This window comes from Erigeron canadensis, chromosome 7 (assembly GCF_010389155.1).
Source record: "Erigeron canadensis isolate Cc75 chromosome 7, C_canadensis_v1, whole genome shotgun sequence".
NCBI lineage: Eukaryota > Viridiplantae > Streptophyta > Magnoliopsida > Asterales > Asteraceae > Erigeron > Erigeron canadensis.
The window spans coordinates 36,025,972-36,048,538 of NC_057767.1; the positions used below are offsets into that span (position 1 = coordinate 36,025,972).

General features: G+C 33.0%; 1 protein-coding gene across 1 annotated transcript; it reads right to left on the minus strand.

Moving 5' to 3' along the window:
* Positions 1 to 10,029: 10,029 nt before the first annotated feature.
* Positions 10,030 to 12,043, minus strand: LOC122609430 (zinc finger protein GAI-ASSOCIATED FACTOR 1-like). Its single transcript, XM_043782473.1, has 3 exons — positions 11,875 to 12,043; positions 11,364 to 11,760; positions 10,030 to 11,062 (listed from the first exon to the last, which is right to left on the minus strand). Exons 1-3 carry the CDS (start codon positions 12,041 to 12,043, stop codon positions 10,030 to 10,032), a joined length of 1,599 nt encoding a protein of 532 aa, XP_043638408.1.
* Positions 12,044 to 22,567: the final 10,524 nt, after the last annotated feature.

Genomic DNA, 22,567 nt, shown 5'->3' on the forward strand with positions numbered 1-22,567 from the left:
TTGAGTGTGGAATATTTATTATGGTTATTTATGTTATAAACTTCAACAAGTAAGGCCGTACAAATCAATCTTATAAACTTTAATTAGTATATGCTGTTAATATATGGATAGCGTATGTACGTTGTTGACGCTTCTGGGTGCAATTCGTCTTGAAATAAAGAGTAAGAGGTGATGAATGATCGACTTTTAAAGATCAATTGATTCGCAATACGATAGGTTTCTCTATGATATATATGCATGCATGTATAATCTGGATGCTCAGAAAAGTTTCTAGCATAGGTGTCATGGAAGGTATTTTTGTTTGCAGGTTGTTAATATCAAAGGTGGTAAGAGAAATTTAACTTGATATCATTATTGAAAGATGGAAAATGTTGGTATTAGGCTTTTCAATTCTTCTAGGCAGTTAGATGTGGTATAAAGAGCTGGTTCTGGGTGGATTAGGAAACGGGTCAAAGCAGGCCAGTCGGAATCAAATGGGTATCTTCATGTAGATTTTTGGTTGAGTTGAACAAGAAAATCTGTCTTGTGTTGTTGATACATGAATGATGTACCGAATAGAACTACAAAAAACGTACTGTATTATTATCAGAATATGATCCAGAAAATTAAGAACGCATTGGGTAACTTTCAACCATTTGACATGTTTTCATTATAGCTTTATTATTTATTCATATAACCGAAATCAATTTATAAGTAGTTGAAATTTTGGCCTCTTCAGGTGACAAGGTACAGATGATCATGGTGTATACAGGACTAGGTGATGGTAAAGGACTATGTCTCGGTAACGTTGAATTCCAACCATATTATCAATTTACCGTTAGGCCCAAAGATGAATGTCATCCCGGCCAAACATCAAGCCTCGTATCACCACCTACACTTTCCAAGGCTCGTCCTTGTCCTTTTTATCATTTGTTAGTAGTCGATGTACTACTTTGGAACTTAGATTGACCAAAGCCTGGCTGGATCTGTCTTCAAAGGATTCACATCAGGCCACCTCTTTGAATTTTAGGAACCCAAATCTTCTTCCCCCATTCCTTGGCCTTTCTTTGCACAATATGTATTTCTCAAAAACACACACACACAGATACACATGGCATTCATATAAGCGGTCACATCATCAAAACCAGTGTCATGTTATCGATTTACATATAGAAAACAATGTAAACAATAATGATAACAAATGAGAAGTTAATGAAAACAAACAAACAATGAAATTCAAACAATAATGATAAAAGAGCAGATGAATTATTTGCTTTTCGTTTAAACTAGGGATAAGGTGACACGAGAGTCTCAACAAATATGGTTCGTGGAATTGAACCCACCCAATTCCCATGGAAGTTAATGCAGAAATTTGTTGCCAAGTCCTCCAAATCTAGTTTGTCTAAACGGGCCTCATACTCTGTAATCATATGCCAATCCCCATTCCTCGTTACACAGAGAAAGTTATAGTTGATCAGTTTATGATTTTTACGGGAGAAGGTTTTTACTTTCACCCACATATCATCACCTTCCATCCTCCAGAGCTCACCCTCCGAATATGCCAAGGAAGTGAGACCTGACCACCCAAACGGAAAATAATCCAGCTGGCGAAAAGATATCCCATTAGCATAAGAAACACACAAGTGAATGCTGCCGTTGACAACAACTAAACTCTCACAAAAAGGCTGGCTACTTGGAATTGGTGGGAATTTAACCTCTCTAAACTTTTCTGATTTTATATCAAAACTGACAATCCAACTTTGACCTCCAATAATGTTGGCATCTCTCACCACAAAATAAAGAGTTTCACCCACGTAGGTAGCCTGCGACCAACGACAGTTAGAGATATCAGGGTCCAAGTTTTCTAAACATTCAATCTTTCTCCACGAATCTGATTTGTTCGAATAGATATAAGCCCCCAACCGACCACTTAAAACAACCTGAAGAAGCTTGTAATCATCATTAGAAGAATCGAAATAGAAACCAATAGCATCCTTTTGAAGGGAATAGAACCGAGGTGAATCTGTCTTGGACAAGTTATTGTAAACCCCTGTCAACGGATTCCAAAAAACCAACTGGTCAGTTTTTTTAATGCCTACACATACCAATCCATCCAAAGTTGCCAAAATTTTGATACTGAGAGGATCAGCTGTAAATGGCATATCACGTTGCTTCCTTGAACGACTATGATGGAGTTCTGCACACGAATCTATATGATAAGTGTACCCACAGCGAAAATCGCACAAGAGAAGTTTATGTTTATGTTTGTCTACAGAGTGGTGAATATAATCGAGGTTCATCTTTGCAAACTGTTTGCTCGATATCAAGGATAGCCATCGTTTGCAAACACACATGTTACGAATCAAGCACTTGGGTGGAAGTCTTGGTAATATCTCCTTCTCTATAATGTCCTCCGGAAGCTCCCTGCCATGGGATGCCTTTGAATAAAATAATCCCATCGAATATAATGATTTTATGTTTTTCCAGTTGTGTAATCATATATATATAGATTCAGACTTAGATATAGGTAGATATTTTATATATTATCAAAACCAAGTTTAAGTATAATTCTTATTTTTTTTAAGAAGATTACGATCTTATGCAAATATTTAGATATATAAAATCATTGATTGACACACGTTCTTTGACATCTAAAATTCCCCATCATTTTTTTTTTACTTAACGAACTTCTTATTAAGTAATTTAATTAATTATATATATATATTTTTTTAATTTACAATCATAGATCTAACCCTTAAAATATTTACAATTAATTTTACATTAATAACCACATTAACGCTGCGTTACCACTACATGTGGTCACCGCCACCATCACACCGTCATTGTTAAAACCATCAAAAAGCAACTCTAATGGAGCTAGAGCTGAAACTATTGAAGAACAAAGGAAAGTTGTTGAAGGATGGCACAAAGTATCAACACCTTCTCGGTAGCTTTATATATTTGACGATTAATACAAGAACATCTCCTTTAGATGCAGCAAGAAGATTTTACACTACATAAACGGTTCTCTTGATTATGGCTTTTTGTACAAGAAGATTAGAAATTAAATTTCTATGATTCGGATTGGGGAGGAGATGCAGATGATAGGTATTCAACTTCAGCCTACTGTTTTGATACCGGAACAACGACTATGTTGTGGTGCAGCAAAAGCCATCTGTGGTTACTTTGTCCAGATAGCACGGAGGCCGAATATGTAGCTGCACAAGAGTGTATGTGGCTAAAACGGCTAGTGGGAGATTTATGGGTAAAGTTGACTACTCTATAGAGGTGATGTGTGAGAATTAGAGTACAAAGCATACTGAAATTCGACATCACTACTCTATGTTGTGGTGAAGCTAGGAAATATCAACACATAAACAACTCGCAGATAGCTTTACGAATTGATACGGGCCGAGTTGAAGAGAGGGCTATGATGTATTTAGAGACCCAAGATAGAGCTTCTAAAGAAGCATCACTAAAATGGACATAAGTTTTGCTACAAGGCTTCTTTTTCAAAATTGTCATTTTCTATGAGTTATTAGCCTTTTTATTTACTTTTTCAGGTTTTTGGATTTTCTTTTTATCTTAACTTTTGGCCCACTTGTTCTTTTAGGCCCATTCGAATTTTGCACTACTTTTATATGATTGTAAACCTAGGGAGGCTATTCAGTTATCAACTTTATAAAAATCAGTTTTCTCCCCATACACCAAATTGCGTTGGTGCGAAAATCCTTAATTTTCAGTATTCTTTTAAATCAACGAATTTTAGGAAAATTGTTCATGACATTCTTGTGAAACAGTTTCAATTATTTATCCAAAGTTTTGTGCATCACGAAAGCTTTGGACAATCCCAAGTTTGAATATTTTAGAGCGGCACTTGGAGATGTTGGTGGTGAGGTATGCACTAAGGGGAATTGTTAAAAATTTGTGCATATCACTAAGTTATTATTCCGTTAAGTCATAGTAGAATAAGTCAGGTTCCTGATTTAGTGGTTAGTGGGGATCTTTAGTTTGGCATTGAGTTGACTCCATAAAGAGCGCTTCAATTATGAATTTTGGACACACTATGCATATAGATTACCGGATTGAGATGATCAATCAGAATCAGTTCATTATATTTTTAAGCTTTTACTAAGTTTGATTGTTAGATGATTTTGGAGCTGTAATTTATTAATGAACTGGATGTGTCTTGAGATATCGTCTTCCCATCTGCTCAAGGTCGTTGGCTGGTATGTCCACAACCTGGAGAAGATTAGACAAGGAGGTATATAATTGCTAATGGGCTACTTGGATATTGGAAAGTTATATAAAAAGCAAATGCAAATTACTCGTATTATTTTAAGCAAATTCTGTCAGTCGGTGCAAGTTTTTTTTTCTGAATTTTTTTTTTTTGTTCACATAGTGAAGTTGTCAATGATAGGGTTCATTCTTTTTTCTTTTTTAACAGCGCTGGTTATATTTTATGATACACGGAGTACATTGTTATTGGTGTGTGCCTAATTATCACTTTTAGTTTGTAATTTGACAGATTGAAGATACTGTCATGCCTGAAGAATCTGGTTTAATTGGTTATGGAATTACACGCCACTATGTAATCTGGTTTAATTGGTACATTCGTCACATTATCCAGAAGTTAACAAGTTTGAGTCATTGCCGACCAGCCTGACCTCAGATTGAGCAAATTAATGGCATTGCACAGTAGTGGTGGTTATCCAACCCTATCTTAACAAACAAAAAGAAGTTTGGGTGGATGAACCCATATACTTGAGAACAGGTCAATTTAGGTTTTGTTTTATTTGAAACCAGTCTATACATGAATAAAAGGGTTAACAGGAAACGGGTTGGGTGCCCTGTATTTGTAGTGCATATGCCTTCCAAGTCATAAATTAACTCTTATTGAGAAACAGTTTTCTTGTTATTAGATCCGGCATACATTATTTGATTAAAATTAAAACGCTGGACAAAAGTCTTTCAAGTTAATTCAACCAAAACCTTTTTGACCCGTCACCCCTTTAGTCTAACGTGCCCATTTTGCCACTGGAAGTTATCAAGGTAATCAGTTGAACACAAAATATACCTAGTCCCGACCCTGCAAGTTTAATGCCTTTAAGCATATTTTAGACCTTTCCACCAGAAATCAAAGCGTAGCGAAAACTATTGGAAAATCCATAACAGAGCGAGATGAGATACGAAAACTAGTTAATTAATCCTTGACCTAAGACAGTTCCCAACCGATATGTCCCTAAAATTTAAATACTACTTCTGGATCAAAACGTAAACGTACAATCCACCCCGTTGATCTGCTAATAGAGGCAGTTACAAACAGATACGTCAATCCTCGTTGTCGAGGACGTTGATTTATTGACGAGTGACGATCAATACACACATACAGAGCAAGATGAGATACGAAAACTAACTCTTGAACTTTAATAATTAAGGCCGTTCCTAACTGATTTACGTCCCTAAAATTTAACGATTTCTGGATCGAAACAGTTACAAACAGATACCTCGTTGTTGAGGACGTCGATTTATTGACGAGTGACAATCAATACACACATACAGAGCGAGATGAGATACAAAAACTAACCCATGACCTTTACTAATTAAGGCCGATTTACGTCCCTAAAATTTAGAGAAATCTGGATCGAAACTGTTACAAACAGATACCTCGATCAATCCTCGTTGTCGAGGGCAGCCGGATCATCGACGTCGATTTCTTGACGAGCGGACGATCAATACACACATACAAATCAACTGATATACAAAAGTTACTGACGGTTTACTCATACAAACATGTACTGTATAGATCTACTGATAGATTAAAAATTAACAAACAAACAAACATATACATATATATATATATATAGGGGTGACATAATTTGAGACCACCTCTTATTTTAGGACCAACTAGGACCATTGATTTTTGTACACCATCATGATCTACTACGATATACAAGACTTTTTTGTAAAAACACTAATACTTTCCGGCGATGGATCCATAGAAAAATCATGTGTAAGTTACTTACACATGTGTAAGTGTGTAAGTTAACTTACACATGATTTTTCTGTGGGCCTGTCGCTTGAAAGTCTTAGTGTTTTTACAAAAAAGTCTTGTATATCATAGTAGATCATGATGGTGGTGTGTAACTTACGAAAATTAATGGTCTTTTTTTAGACTTTTTTTAGTTGGTCTCAAATTATCTTTCCCCTATATATATATATATATACACACACATATTAATTAATTAATTAATTAATTAATTAATTAATAACAACTGATATACAAAAATTTCTGGTGATCTATTCATACAAACATATAAATCTACTTATGGATAGAAATTAACACAAAACACATACATATACATATAGTCATATATCTATATATATATGAATTAATTACTCGTAATTAATAACAACTAAAAATATATAAATAACAACTTCAAATTTACACATATATATATATATACTAATTACCGCTGGGAGATCGTAAGTTTCAGAACAGGGCGGATCTCCGGCACGGCCGTCATACGAAGACCTGGCGGCGGAGGTGATCGCGGAAAAGCAAGCGAACGTCGTTTCCCGAACTGCGAAATGACGTGTTTTCGTGGAGCTAAACTGTTTTTACATTCTGAAAGCATTTCTGCACTTTTTTCTGCTGCAAACACAAGCCATAACCAGAAAGCCATGGCTGAGAAAAGGCGGGAAAGTTAGTTCTGTATTTTTGAATAGGCGGTTATGAGTTTTGATCATGATGATTGGACGGATTTATCTATATAATATTATAAAACTATAAGTTTCATTATTAGCCCTTCAATTTAAAACGTTTTTCGGTATATGTCCTTGCTTTTGCTTACGTGTCATTGTATATATGTAAATGATTGGTTAAATAGCATATCCCATCGATCAACAAACCTCATGCGCTTTTGTTTTTAATTCTCTCTTTCTATTTTTTTTTTTTCGTGGCCTTTTTGAAATTTTAGGCATAATTTTCATTTAAACCCGTAATTGATATAAATTTTTAACTCAACCATATCTATTAAAATATTGTATTTTTAACCCTCACATAAATTTATTATTTCGTTAAAGTCTAAACAATATTTTATTTCAAATAGTTTATACTGCACCTCTAGAAAGAAAGTGAGCTTAAACTGCGTACAAGTTTTTCTTCAACATTTACTTTTGATTTATCATCAAACTTTTTTTTGCATTATTAAATGTAATAAGCTTTTTTATGTTTATGAATTTTGGTTTGTTACAAAAATGTATTATGTTGTTTACAAAAAATATAAATCCTTTCACCTTCATAAAAATTGTATTGATTTTGTTTGGTTTAAATAGCCTGTTATAGTGAAGCCCATTTACTGAGAAAGCCCATTTACTGAGAAAGCCCATTTACTGAGAAAGCCCATTTACTAAAATTTGTTAGGCCCGGTATAAAATGGTTTCATCGTGTCAATTACTTTCTTTTTGGGTATACAAAACCAGGGATTCATCTTCTGTAAAGGATTTTAAACCACTAACTTTCTAATCACTCTGTTGTCTACATATATACTTACGATACAAATCAAATCGTGAAAAGAACATAAGGGATTATGGTGAAGAATGTAAGTTGGTTTTCTATTTTTATTTTCTTTTTAATAACATTTTTGTTTCTGACTCTACGTAGATAGCCACCCGGTTTAATATTATTCTTTTTGGACAAGCATATTATTGCTTTTGATGAACAAATTAAACTATTTTTTTTTATCTTTTAAAATATCTCAATTATCTTTTTTAACACATCACTTGATGCCACCACTACTATCCGTCGCTGACATCAACATGGGTACCGATTCTATCGACAGGTATTACCGGTAGACTTATTTGAAAATATATAACTATATTATAGAAATAAATGCTACTTAATTTATTACACTTTTATTTACATAGTCAAATTACAATTACATTTCACTCAAAAATAATATTAAGATATCATAAATTATTTATACTATATTATAAAACAGACCCCTGTCTAAATTTTAAGTTTCAACATTTATTTTTCAAAAATGTCCCCCATATGTATTCTATATTTACCTAAAATAACTACATTACCTTTTCCCTCTCCTCAAAACTGAACCAATTATTTTTTTCTCTCTCCTCCATAAATCATTTATTTATTCAATTCATTCAAAATCTTTTATCTCAAAAACCGTATATAGATAAATTATAAAAATTATATATGTGTTCTTAAAATTTCGTGCTCTTTCGTTAGAGATGTCATCCAATATACTTTTGACGAATTTTTAAATCCGATGATGGAACCTATGCGACTATGACATTTGGCTATTACACTCTATGAGCTATTACACTCACCATCTCACCGCCGCAACGTACAGGTATTTGCTCTCGTTTCAAAAAAAGGAAAAAAGGGAATCGGCTGGTATAACCGGTAAAATCGGAGATAAGGAATAGTAGAAACCGGAGCTAAAACCTAGTTAATTGTACTTGACAATGGACCAATATCTGGTTTTACCGGTAGGGTGAGGGTTACCACACTACAAAAAATAAAATGTGAATAGTACCTATAAATGGCTTGTGGTGATTGGTTAGTCAAAGTCAACAAACCAAGGTTCACCCATAAATGAGATTCAAAATGGGGAATGCGGCTAGGAAATTTTATTTTCCATTAATCACAAAACAATAGAAATGAATTAAATAGAATGCTGGATGTTTTCTTTTGCCCGTGAAGAAATGTAGAACATCAAAAGCAGCTAACATGTTTTATGACCCGACTTTATGACGAACCATATCCAAACATAAACATTTCATTTATCAAATTTAGCTTTTTAAAATATCAAGACATTATGATTAACGCACCGAAATACACAAAATTTGACTTAAATTGTATACAAGTTGATGATATTAGCTAAATATAACCATACAAAATGTGTATAATTTAGTTAGCTAATATCGGTATCTATATGACTTTGCATATTTTGTTTTATTTATATTTGGTCGATCATAAATTAAGTTACTAATGTGATAACTATATACTAGTAACTAAAAAATGTACGTTTCACCCAATGGCACTCTCAAGCCATCAATATGTGAATTTAAGTATTTTCAACTACAACAATGTATGAGTTTGTTGTGTTATATAGAGATGCATTACTACATTAACACAAAATTCATATTTGACTTTCAGGCCCCAAATAATTTCAATATGGGTCTTGCCATAAGTTTGAAGCTTTTTTTAAAAGTTAAAATTTGAAGTAATTTGTGTTAGTTGTAATCAAATAGCTATATAACAAAGATGAGAATCATAATTTCTTGAGTTAGTAGGAGGTGATTAAGCTTTAAGTTACGGGATTTGAACAAAGCCGTGAACCGGTAGAAAACAGACAAGATCCCATGAGATTTTTAACTTTTTGGAGTTAAGTGTGCTTAGGTAAAAATAGTGGCAGGATGGGTGACTACTGGGAAGTACTCATGTGGTCTTCAAGAACAAAGTTGTGAGCCTGTGGGCAAAACAGGTTGTGGTGGTAAAACGGGTGTTAGAAAAGAAATACAAGAGATTCCTTGAGAGCTTGGTGGGCTGTATACCGTTACAAATATAGCTTAACATTCAATGACATAATAGAAGCGAGGTATAAACTGTAGGGACAAATAATCTACTGGGCTTTGAGGTGCACTGAACAATATACGTTAAAGTTGTGATAAATGCTAATACATGTATACAGTGAATGGTACATTCTGATCAATGCAATATGCTTTTAATATGGTTGATCCATAACTTTGCTACATATAGATTTTGGTGAGCAGACTTTCTCAAGTTGTAGTTCGAATCATGATCATGGCAGGTCCTGTTACCTCATTGCCTGTTTGATGAACTTGCTACTCTCAAATGATCTAGTGTACACACATAGTTATAGGTATGTGCATTTGACGAGCAACTAGAGCTTCCACAAATTGTTTGCAAGCCCGTTTTTGGTAACAAACTTTTTTGAGAAAGTCTATCATGGAATGGAACTATGTAATCAACCTAGTGCTGCATTTATTCCCAAAGATTTCTTATTCCTCCCAAATGGGCTTTTCATGGGTTGAAGAATCATGATTTATAAGTTGTTGGAATGGATTCATTGCTTGCATATGTTGAAGACCCGCTGCTTCAAAACTCCCAAATCTACGTTGTTCTTGCATAAGTAGTGATCTGGATCCTCCAATGCCTAGAAAATCGACAGTCATCGTCTCATTACCACCAACTTTGTTACCTGGTACGCCTCTTACTATTCCAGAATCATCTCTGCTTTGAATCAGATCAGAGTTATTATCTTTTCCATCTTCATGTCCCATGTTCATTAGTCCAAGACATTGATCTCCTCTCTTTAACATTTCACTATAAGTTCCTGTGTCATTCATTACAGGATCAGAACCCAATATTGGTTTGGGCCCGGGCCCATATGTATCTTGTGGGTTGGGCTTTTGCAAAGCATTGTATCCTTCGGGTTGTGTAAGGATATTGTGAAACGAGCCTTGTACATCAAAGTATGACGGTGTGGGACTTGGCCCATCAGAATTGGTTTGGTCCGGGCCAGCCATGCTAGTAACATAGCTCTTTTGCATCATTGAAGAATTTATGACATTACTTGCTGTAGCACCGATTTGGGCTGCTTTCTGTAGCAAGGCCGTTGCAGACATATGAGCCATTGACACGGAAAATGGGCCTCCAGCTCTGGTTTCCTGAGGTAGGTTCCCGAAACCCAATTGCCCATTTGATGAACTGAGATCGAGTCCAGAAGTCGATGATGGTACACCTCTCGGGTTGCTAAGTAAGGTACCTGAACTACTCGAAAACAAACCCCTTGATACGTTCATTGCTTCGTAAGGCATTGAAATCTCTTGAGGTTGCAACTTGAGTGGGCTTTTCAAATTGTAATTGCCAAATTCGGGGAGTTCCATTGACATGCTATCTCCGGTGTTCATTGCCAAGGATGGCGTGTAATGATCGGTCATTTGTTGTGATTGCAGCATCCCCAGATTCACCTTGTTGTTTTCTTCAGCTAATGCGTCGCAAAATGCTCTATGTGTTATAAAACTGTCTCTTCTGCAATGGCAAACATGTAAGTTCAGTAATAAATCATCTTTCAAATATGTTGTTCTTGTAAAGCAGTACTTGTGTTGGTTGTTTTGAATAACATCTCAAAATTTGTATACTTATATGACGGGTCAAAACGGGTTAGAATGGAATAATCTAATACTTTATCAAATAAGGATCCAATTTTGCTGAATAAGTTAATCTAAGGATTATATATAAAGACACTTGAATACATTTTAGTGATTTACTAATGTGGGATGGGATCTATCTGCATACTGAAACTGATACTACATACAATAGCTTTGCCCACCTCGAGAAAATGGTGCCGCAATCACACTTGTATTCCCGAGTGCCACAAGTTTTTTGATGAGCTTTCCAATCAGACTGGACCGCGTATTTCTTAGAGCACCGATCACATTTCCATTTCTTCTCACCATGTTTCCTGCTATAATGCTTTTTGATGCCGGTGAGATCACCAAGAGCCCTGGATGGATGGTTATGAACACAAGATGGCTCAGGGCATATGTAGACTCGTTTCCGAGTATCAGTAGTTGTTCTTTGCTTAAGCTTCCAGGGTAGATTATGACCTCTTCGATGCAACTGCAGATTTTGGTCTCTTTGAAACCCTTTGCTGCAAATCTCACACACGAATCTGTTGGTCGCCATTAATGTCTTTGGTGATAAAGCAATAACTTCTGCTGTAGGATCTGCATTTACATATATACAACTTCAATAAAATTTGTTTCACGCTTATAAATGAATGCGACATACATCCAATCGTTTCTTTGAATATATATAGAAAATAAGCACAACGCGCAAACCTGGGGTTCCTGGCAGGTTACGTTTTTTCTTCGCTGGAGGAAGTGAAGTATTCCCACCATGTAAGTTGTCTTTGGTTTTTGAAAGTTGGTTTCGATTTTGTGCTTCTAATTCTCCGGTGTTTCCTGAAGAGAAACTACTGCCAGCATCGCCTCCAGTGAAATTAGACATAAACCTGGCTTGTTAGTGCTTATGTGGTTTTCAGGAGACAAAAATTTGGATTTGAGGAATAGAAAATGAAGAAAGTTTGTGAATTTTTGTGGAAGACAAACAAGGAATTTCCTTTTGTATGTTTTGCTTGGAGGAAATAGAATGTGTACCTTTGTGGTAGCATTTGGCTTATATAATCGTTTGGATCATCTACTAATTAAATTATGTTGCTAGCATGTATTAGTTAATTTTTTAATACGAAAATAATATGATTTAAAAGCATATGATGATACAATATAACTTAATTTACCCATTAATTACCATGTTCGTTTCATATCTAACTAGTTACTAATAACTATATCGATCTATCGTGTTATATCCCATTGGCTATTAACATAGAGAATTCATAATCATACCATATATTTTAATTAATTAAAATTATCACAATTAGGCATCATTGTCTGTTATATAAATTGTACAATATGGTATATTAATAAAAATGTATGGTACAAATATGTGTTTCCATTAAAATATTATGTTAATATATTATGTTCAACTAATTGCAAGGGTGATTTGTTAAGATTCTAGTTTAAACCTTTCAAAACATAAAGTTTGACTTGGAGAAAGAATCACATATGATACCTATATTTGTATGTTTAACACACATTTCATAAGTTATATTTGTAAAGAATGAACGTGACAGAAATAAGAATATCCACTAAATGACTTTCATTTCATTTGCTAAGAAAAGTACTCCTTGCAAACTAACTGATCATACCATGGTTTTTACTCGATCAATTCATGATCATTCAAGTACTACATGGGTTTTCTATATATGTTAGGTCAAGGTTTGTTCTCTCTCATTTATCATGAGTTTCCTTTTATTGGTGTAGAGATGATCGAGTGGACCAATTACCGTTAGTAATCCGAATCTGCCTTAATTTAAAGAAAACATGGTTTTTATCGATAAAGATCGATGTATCTGATGAATGATGGACTAGCCAATGACGTAACGACAAATACAAGTTATTTATATGGGTTATTCATATGTTTCTAAGTATTACTTGCTTGACAAAAAGTTTAGGTAGAAACAAAGTGAGGAGGCTAAGTGAGTGAGACATATACTAATCGACATAAACAAAGGAAGCTTACGCATAATAAAATTAACAAACCATACGGCATGGTATTCCTATTTCTAGTTAAAAAAATGGCAAAAATAAAATATTATTTTTTAACATTTCAATATTACACCAAATTTACTTCTTACTCCTAAAGGCTAAAACTACTCCTATAACTTCCTTAAAATATGTACAGTATATGTTAAAATTTCAACCTTAATCTCTATGTCTTTATATTTTTCTATGATAGCCTTTATGACTTTGAAAAACACCTTCAGTAAGATCTTATACATAAAAATAATTTCCCTTAAAAATAATTTTTAACCACCATATACAAACAATATTGAATTTGCTATTAGTAAATATTTATCCTATTAGTTTGATACCGCCTTGCTTCTTAATTAGTCTAATTCACAATACCGATTCACCGGGGAAGCATTTTCGAAATCTAATCAATGCTAGCTTCAAAGAAAGACTTTGGAGTTTTTTAATTTTGAGAATTTTTATTTAGTTATATTATAACTGTTCTTGATATTTTAATAATTGGACTACATTATCTCAATTAGTGTCATAGTCTTGAGCTTCTTTTGCTTAGACCGAGCCGCCTTTTCCAATCGAATTGCATGAGCTTTTGGAGATGTTGGGCTATACAAAGAAGTTGGGCTAAGTTAATAGCCGAACATGCTTAATAAGGCCCATCCCTACCAGCAGGAGTTGGGTGCGTTTTGCAGCGTCATCAGGCCACGTAGTCGAGCATGAGGACGAGAAAGGAGGAGCTGTGGGACCACAATCAACCAAACTCATTCAGGAAAGAATTCCCTCAAGTTATCCCAACATGACTAGTAATGTTAGGGTAATTTTGACCCTTAGATGAAAATCAAATGTCAAGATTCAAAGATGATCTTTAAATCTTGACCATTAATTTTCATTCAAGGGTCAAGATTTCTCCAACTTGACTCAATTTGGGAAAATAACTATAAAGTTAGCCGTTTTCACTTTACAACCTTTTTTTTTATTATTATTTTCTTCTTTTTTTAAAAATAGTCTTCCTTGTAAAAAGTGACATAGTAGAATTGTCCAAAATAATTAAATTACACTATGAGTCATTTATCATTTAAAATATCTTCATTAACTCTTTAAATCAATTATCTACATTACTCGAAACCACCTTTATCACCAACGGTCACCCCCACCATCACATCGTCGCTGTCAAAACCGCCACCGCATTACGCGGTACCGTGCTAATTATATTATAATAAGAATAACATTTTATCTTTGGAAGTATTAAAAAGTATGTAATATTTTCACTTAGCACTATTTAAAATATATTCACATATACTACTCCTTAACATTAATGATTAAATTACACTATTAATCATTTATCATCTAAATTATCTTCATTAACCCTTTACATCAATTATCAACACCATTTCACGTCTCATCTACCACCAACGTTCACCATCACAACCACCGGTTACATGCTTGTATAAACCAATCTGTTTTAAACAACAAAAAAACACATCCATTCAAAAAACACAAAACAACAAATTAATACCACCATGTCAAGGCAAAAGAATCAATATTTCTGAAGATGTGTTTCAAGAATACTCTCACAATTATTTATTTTTATTAATTTCGTAATGTTTTTTATTTTCATTGTTTTTTCTTATTGTATTATCGTTTTAACTTTTATTGTAACATGTTATTTATATTATGTAATGTTTTAATTTTATAAAAATAATAGTTTAGATAATATTATGTTTAAATTATTGGAAAATAAAATATTTTGAAAATTTTATGAAAATGATGTATGGATGTCCGATGTCGTGTTCTTTGATGAGGTGAGAATGTGGCCATGTGGTATAGTTGACATGGGCCTAACAAATTAACAGGTACCGACTTTTGCAATATATTTTAGATACATGAGTATTCAAATTGGGTGGCCCGATAATAGGGCCCAGTAACAATCCCAATTCATTATTAAGCCGAGTCCTGGTCTTCCTTCCTTGATGCTCTCCCTTAGAAAAAAAAAATCATTCATACTTGGCAACGTTAGCAGTTATAAATAAGCCCTAAGCTTGAATCTTCCAATTCTAACTTTACTTAATCGATCCTCAAATGCCTGAAAAATCAGTAACCAACCGGAGTTTTGGAAAGATTGAGCTAAAGCATGTTCGTTTTATCATCAAAGTTCTCTTAATCTCCTTGCAGAACTATACAAACAACTAAAGCTAAAAAAAATACAGATGAGGACTCCCTCAAGTTCCCCAACCTGACTAGTCAAGTTGAAGAAATCTTGACCATTAATTATAATCAATGATCAAGATTTAAAGTTGTATTTTGAATCTTGACACTGATTTTGATTTAATAGTCAAGATGCTTCGTTAGAAACAACTTGAGAGGATCTCCATCCAATAAATACTATCCAAATAGGATGAGGATTCCTTAAAGTTAGGAAACTTTACTAGTCAAGTTAAGGGAATCATGGCCATTGGATTAAAATCAAGAGCATAGATTTAAATATCTTCTTTGAATCTTGACCCTTGATTTTAATCCAAATGCCATGATTTCAAGTTGTTTTCAACTTTAGGGGATCTTCATCCATATATTCAAATAGCTAAAGTTCAAAAATACGTGTTCAAGAATTTTCTAAGTGTCTCAATCACTCACTACTATGATTGCATTTATCTTGGAACTCGAAGATAGCAACGACTTTCATATATGCATGGTTAACCACTTCATCCTTGACTGTCTTGACTAGTCGATTCACAGAAAATGAGCAACAAAAAATTGTCAATTTGTATGTTGGTCAATACTTCTTAATTGCATTCCCCATCTTAAAAATTAGCCCAATCGTCTCAGTGACTTATAAAGAAAACTATATACGTGTACTATAAAGGACATTCAGGTGTAACTCATATAGATTGTGCACCAATTGGGTTTTAATAAATCAGGTATTTGCATTTTATTTAATAGTACAAGGAGATTGTTCGATGCCTTAATTTGCTTTTGGCAAGTCCTTTTGACTTTTTATTAACTTGCATACTTTATTCCTCAATTTCCTTCCATTACAAATAGTCAACTTTCTTATCTATCCTTTTTGATCCTTTTTGTTGTTTAATCAATTCATCTTCATGTAGTCCTTCCTTTGAAGTGTAAACTATGGACTTTTACAACAGTTATTAGTGGATGTCTATGTTGTTAGATAATATAGATTACGTAATTTTATGAGTTTGACCCTATTGTGAAGACGGTTCTGATTCTTTTAAGGAATCTAATATCAATTGTCATACAAAATTATCCTACCGCATTTTATCTAAATAGTATCAGATTCGATAGTTCCTTTCATTTAAACATTAGAGTAATCCCATATGATTGGTCAACCAGCATTCTTAGCCTTGTCAGCCCTGCTTTAGGCCCGGTATTAAACTCTGACCCAGTTTTCGTATTACTAATTAATCATTTGTGTTAATGATATAGCAATTACATGTTGGAATAAACATGGTTTGATTCAGGGAAAATACTCACCAGATAATCCTATGTAACCTGTAAAGGCATTAAACATGTTTGTCATTGATTTCGGGTTCCCAAAACAAGGTGATTGAGTTAGGATGAGATGGGTAATTCGGCTGTGATGTTATGCACGAATTTGAGAGGAGTAAACACACGAATTTGTGTGGGATTATGTGTGTGTGATTAACCTTAACTTAGGGTTAATTACCCTCTATTTATAATGAGAGTAATTACACTTACCACCCTTTAGTAATTAAACATTCAACCCCTGTGGTGTTTAATGTGTATACCATTAGTCCTCTTATTTACAATCACCTAATGGGAAACCCTATTCTACGTCTCTAAGAGTAAATACGCTCATCATATATTTACCTAGACATAGGGATTTCATTATCGTCAATTATCATATCAGGAATGACACATGATCAGTGACGGTCACACTAACGTGGTTCCAACATTACAGGCCTGGGTATTTGATCAAATATTTCCAAATATAGACCATTTTCATAGTTCTAACTTACGATTTCCTTAAGTACCTTATCATAAATTTGATAAGATTGTTTTAGGGACCATCTGAAAATGAGTCATAAGTCCAAATCTTGAAAAGGTACTTTACCAGTGAGTATGCACATGCATATATATCCACTAATATTTTCATATAAGGTTGGTAACATAAAAACATAAACTATGTTTATTTATCCATTCAAGTTAGTCATATTGAATATTAAGATTTCCCAATTTTAGTAGGTATTAGCAACAAGTCAAAGACACTCATTCAGTAGATTCTTAGTCAATCAGCCTAAACAACGTTCAACTATCTCTGGGTTCCATCCTGTGAGGTGAGAACAGATTGGAACCCGTGATCATTTTCTTCTAGCAAAGTCTTACATAGTGGTTCCACAAAGCATTTACACCGAAAGAATGATACCACAAACCATAGCTTAGCGCACTTTATACCAGTAATTAATTCGGTCTCATAATAAATGGATACATTGTTCTGCTTACAAAATTAGAATGGGAATCAACATTGACAACTTTTATTGATTAAACAAGTTAGAGATACTTAGCCCACTGACCAAAGAGAGAACTGTTCGGGGAGAATATATATATATATATATATATCAATATATACCAAGTGGGAATTGAACTCTTGTTAAAGGTCCCTAGAAAGCCAGAATGTTGGAAGTGAAATGCTTTGCCTGCAACCACTTGTGAAAATTAATAGTCACTTGCTTTATCAAGTACTACTAAATATTGCACTTTAGTACACTTTACGGGCCACCATCTTCAAAATGCTTGCTATTGTTAGAGACGTAGATACCAACGCGTTTGTTTAAAAAGATTATTGTTAAAAAAAAAACTTGTGTAAAAAGGTTAAAAAAAAAGCCCAAACTCATAGTCTAGTCTCAAGCCTCAATCTCAAGCCCCTAACCACAACTCCAGTTTGAAACTTTTTTTATCATACATATCCTATAAGATATTGAGATTTTTTCCTATTTTTTGTATGTAAGGTAAAAAAGATTTACCCTAATATTATATATGTAAAATAAAAAACGAGAGAACTATAGACGAGTTAAATGAGGTGCTAAATCGACTATTACATAGGTAGCCCAGGATTACAAAGATATTGGGATTGTTTAGTTATATATGTATGAGCAATGTTATATATGCAACTAAGGATCGAATCAATGATTATATCGTATCTTTGATAAATCTATCACTATTATGATATTTATTGTCTATTTATAACAATTGAATTGGTAAAAAGGATAATGGAGGAATTCTAGTTTTTGTATCACAATTGGATACCTATCGATTCACTCATAATGAGTTATATGATAGCGGTACAATATCTTAATCCTAATCTCTACATGATCTTGACATCCCGAATGAACAAACCGCGTCTTTAGAACATATGTAGGTCTACGCTTCATTTAGCGAGTACCTTAAATGAATTATTTTTTATGTCAGCCAAATGAGATCGAACTTGAGTCTTAAGGTCACCAAGTACATATGTTGGTATATCATTTCAATTTTGTAATAAATTAATTTAAAAATATGATACAAAGAATATACAAGGTGTTATTTTGTTTTTCTACATCATGTATCTTGTCTATATTTTTTTTACACTTAAAAGTTTTAAGTCATAAATTATATGGCAGAGTTTTATATAAAATGAGTTTATGTTCAAAAACTTAGTCTACTTTCTCATTAATTTATTTTTATTTGACAATCAATATTTTTTGATAGTTTGAAAAAACATTATTTTTTTTTTAACATTTGATTGTTAGAGTCTTTAAACTCTGAGCAAGTTGAACATACTGTGGGAATTTAAGAAAAAAATCTTGTAAGTTTACCACTTTAAAAAAGCGAAGTCACAATTTATAGTTAAAATAAAAAATGACTCTCCTTACATAATTAACAGTTGAACCGTGCCTTATTTAGTATTTACTTTCACGTTTTTTTTTTCCTTTTACCCCCTTCAATTATCTGAGTTACGTTAAGTGTCCATGTGGCATATTAATAGCGTCGCTGAGCATATACTCTAGTCTTTCACATGACACCAGCTTAGAATTTTTTTTGGTTCCCATTACGCCTGCAAAACATGAATACACACTAGAACATTTCCACAAGCCCTATAATTTAAAAAAGTCAATTATTATCCATACTATGACGTAAGCTTATATAATTTCCTAACCATCTACCTAACTTATAAAAGAAACAATTTGTTACTCATTAGCTAGTGAAAGTGAAGGACAGAAATATAAAAAGTAGTTTTCTTTAAGTAAAGCCAAACCAATCTTTGTTTATTAATCGGCCGTTCTAAATGTTGGCAATAGTAGTAGAGAAAAATATATGGTTATTTTCAATTAACTGTCACGTTACATCTTTATAAATTTTTAAAACTTTTATATATTTTAAAAATAATTTTATTGTATTTCCAGCCATAAAAAGTTTTTACGTATCTTTATATTTATATACAAACAACAAAAAAGTATTAAAGCATGTTCTTAACTTTGGATATACACCAAAAAATCTTTAACTTTGGACAACCTTTCAGAAAATGGACAAGAAAAAAACATCTTTAGACAGAACATAGGATTAGAGATAGTCATTTACAACAATGTTTGATTTATACAGTTGTATAGTGTGCAATAAAACTTATATATTTATTGTAGATGGCTAATAATTGTTATAGATTTCTCACTCCCATTCATTTTATTGCCACTTTGCCAGCCATGAACGGCCGACAGTAGGTCGTCCCTACACAAAGCCTAATATATAGACTAGGTTTTCCGTTTTTAGTCTTTATTTTCTGGATGGATGTATATATATGGACATTAAAAATGTCATGCTTTCTACTCCCCTCAAATCAAACTTTACGAATATGTTGGATAATCTAAACAAAATATGTTGAATGACATGTTAAAGTTTGTATACTAAATTAAGTCAAAGCTAAGGTTATATATATATATATAGGGTAGGGTTAATATGAGAACTATAAATATGGAGAGAACCGTGAGAACCATTAGTTTTCCTCCCTCTTTCTTTTTTTTGTGGTTTTTTATTTTTTTAATTTTTATTTTTCATTTTGTGAAACTTTTTTTTTTTATTTTCTTTTAACAAAAACCCATTCAAAAAAAAAAAAAAATTTGTAAAAAATCATATGGATTACGTGTTAAGAACACGTATGGATACAGTACGGGCGTTGCCCTACATCCGTTCTAAAAGGGTTGTCATCGGAAGCATATGGAAATGATATGAATTTGATGGGCGACAACCCAAGAGATGGTGACGGTTGTTACGGTACGGGCGTAGCCCTTAATTCTAAGGGCAAAACCCTTAGAGATGATTGTTCAATGGTTCTCCCAGTTCTCACCATATATGTTGGTTCCCACTTGATCCCTTCACTATATATATATATATATATATATATATATATATATATATTACTCACCCGACATTTCATTAAATGTGTCTACATCTTTGGCTTTAAATATTTTTGTTTGTATTGAACAAAACTTGATGATAGTTACATAAATTGATTGAGTTTTGGATATATGTTTACATTGGTGTGACTTTAATCAAATACTAGAGTGGTGCTCGCGTGTTGCAGCGGCGACGATCTATAACGTTTTAGACACCGTAATAGTTTATATCGTTCAGTTTACTTTCATGAGATGCGTCAATGCAGGATCTAACCATATATATCATTCTAAAAATAAGTCGCAGATTAGATGCAAAAAATAATGAAGTGCAAACATTAACCATGAAAAATAATCACTTACAATTGTAGGGAGAAGACTAAGGCAATTAAAAAAATAAATATTCAAAGATTAAAACTTAATACGAATATACAAAGGACATAATTGGTTCGTAATTTCGTGAGTTATAAATTTTTTCTTATCTGTATCAATACGTTCAGCAATAATTTTAGAGTTAATGGAGATTTTATAACAATAGGGGCTTTAGGTAATTGTAGGGTTTTTTTATTAAGGGTAATCTCGGAATTTCAGGGATAAGGTATGTGAAAGTAGTTTAAATGTAAAGGGTATATTAGATAATTCAAAGGTAGAGAGTTGAATGGGAAAGGGGGTAGTTTGTTTATATAGGTAGTATAAATTATACAATACAAAAAAATATAGATTAAGTCAAAATTAAAAAACAAAGACTTTAAAAATTAAAATTAGGATATTTTTGGTAGGACGCAGGGATGAAGTTATGATTAGACAGAAGCATTTATACTTGAAAACTGTATAGGAATCGGTATGGCCTGAAAGCTCGTGAAGGTTGTACAATACAAGTGGGACAAACCTAACCAATCTTTGGCATGGTGAAACATCATTCTCTTGTTTTTGGCATGAAGACATATTTTGGACATGAATTGGTATGGCAAATTGATATTACTTGATTAACTCGATTTACGAAACAAATATATTATAACTAAAAGAATATCATTTTGGAGATTATTTAGTTATAACTGAACTTAAAATAGGTATTCCATGAATTCTCTAGAAGTAAAAGATATTTTTGCATCAAGGATAAGGGGTAACACAAGTGTTAGACCTAAGGTTAGGTAATCCTGGCAACCTAAGTTTTATATACCAATACTTAATGAAGCTTTAATACGTGCTTTATAGGTTTTGTTTGATAGCACTCATGTTCCGAGGTGGACACGTGCTCCTCCCCAAAATCAAAGGCATTTTAATACTCTTCTTACTCCAATAATTATTGACACCATTACCAAAATTACCAATTAACTACTGAGACCTAATTAGCGGGGACCATTAGTTACTTGGATATTATTGCAAGTCACTTTCTTTTTACGGGTCTTATAAATTGGTCCTTCCAATTTGAATTAAGCGTCTTAAAGTAACCTAAGGTGTACTATTCTTTGATATTTATTTACTTAAAAAATTTCAAATGTTTTTATACTTTAGTTCTAGTTGACAATAATAACTAGTTTAATCTGTTAAAATTTCGACCGTTGATCTGGAGATGTCTTGAGTAATCCTCACTAGTGGTGACAGATTAGGTTTTAGTAGTGGGCAGACGCATCATATACGTCAGCACACTATATCTTTTTCTATTTTCTTTTAAATAATGAAATATATATATGTCTAAATCAAGTATAAAGTTAAGAATTTAAAAAAAAAAAGTATAAAGTTAAGAACTTAAATACCTCATTTCATGTATAGCATATGGACACATATACTATGTAATGTTTAGTATATGACATATTTTTTTCTTTTATATTCACATCTATTCTCTTAATGTACATAAGTTAATCGATCATATTATTAGGTATATTTACTTTTAGTCTATATATCTTATTCCTATTAACTATCTTTTTGTTGTATATAAATGATATAGACTGCTAACTTGTGGTTAGAAGTGTAAAAAGACCAAATCC

Bases quoted from the DNA above. Each gene is read 5' to 3' on its own strand.
- LOC122609430 (XM_043782473.1), bottom strand. From the start codon at position 12,043: ATGTCTAATTTCACTGGAGGCGATGCTGGCAGTAGTTTCTCTTCAGGA. The intron at 11,761-11,874 runs GTTTGCGCGTTG...ATGTAAATGCAG, and splicing joins TAACCTGCCAGGAACCCCAG to ATCCTACAGCAGAAGTTATT. The intron at 11,063-11,363 runs GTGGGCAAAGCT...TTGCCATTGCAG, and splicing joins TGCGGCACCATTTTCTCGAG to AAGAGACAGTTTTATAACAC.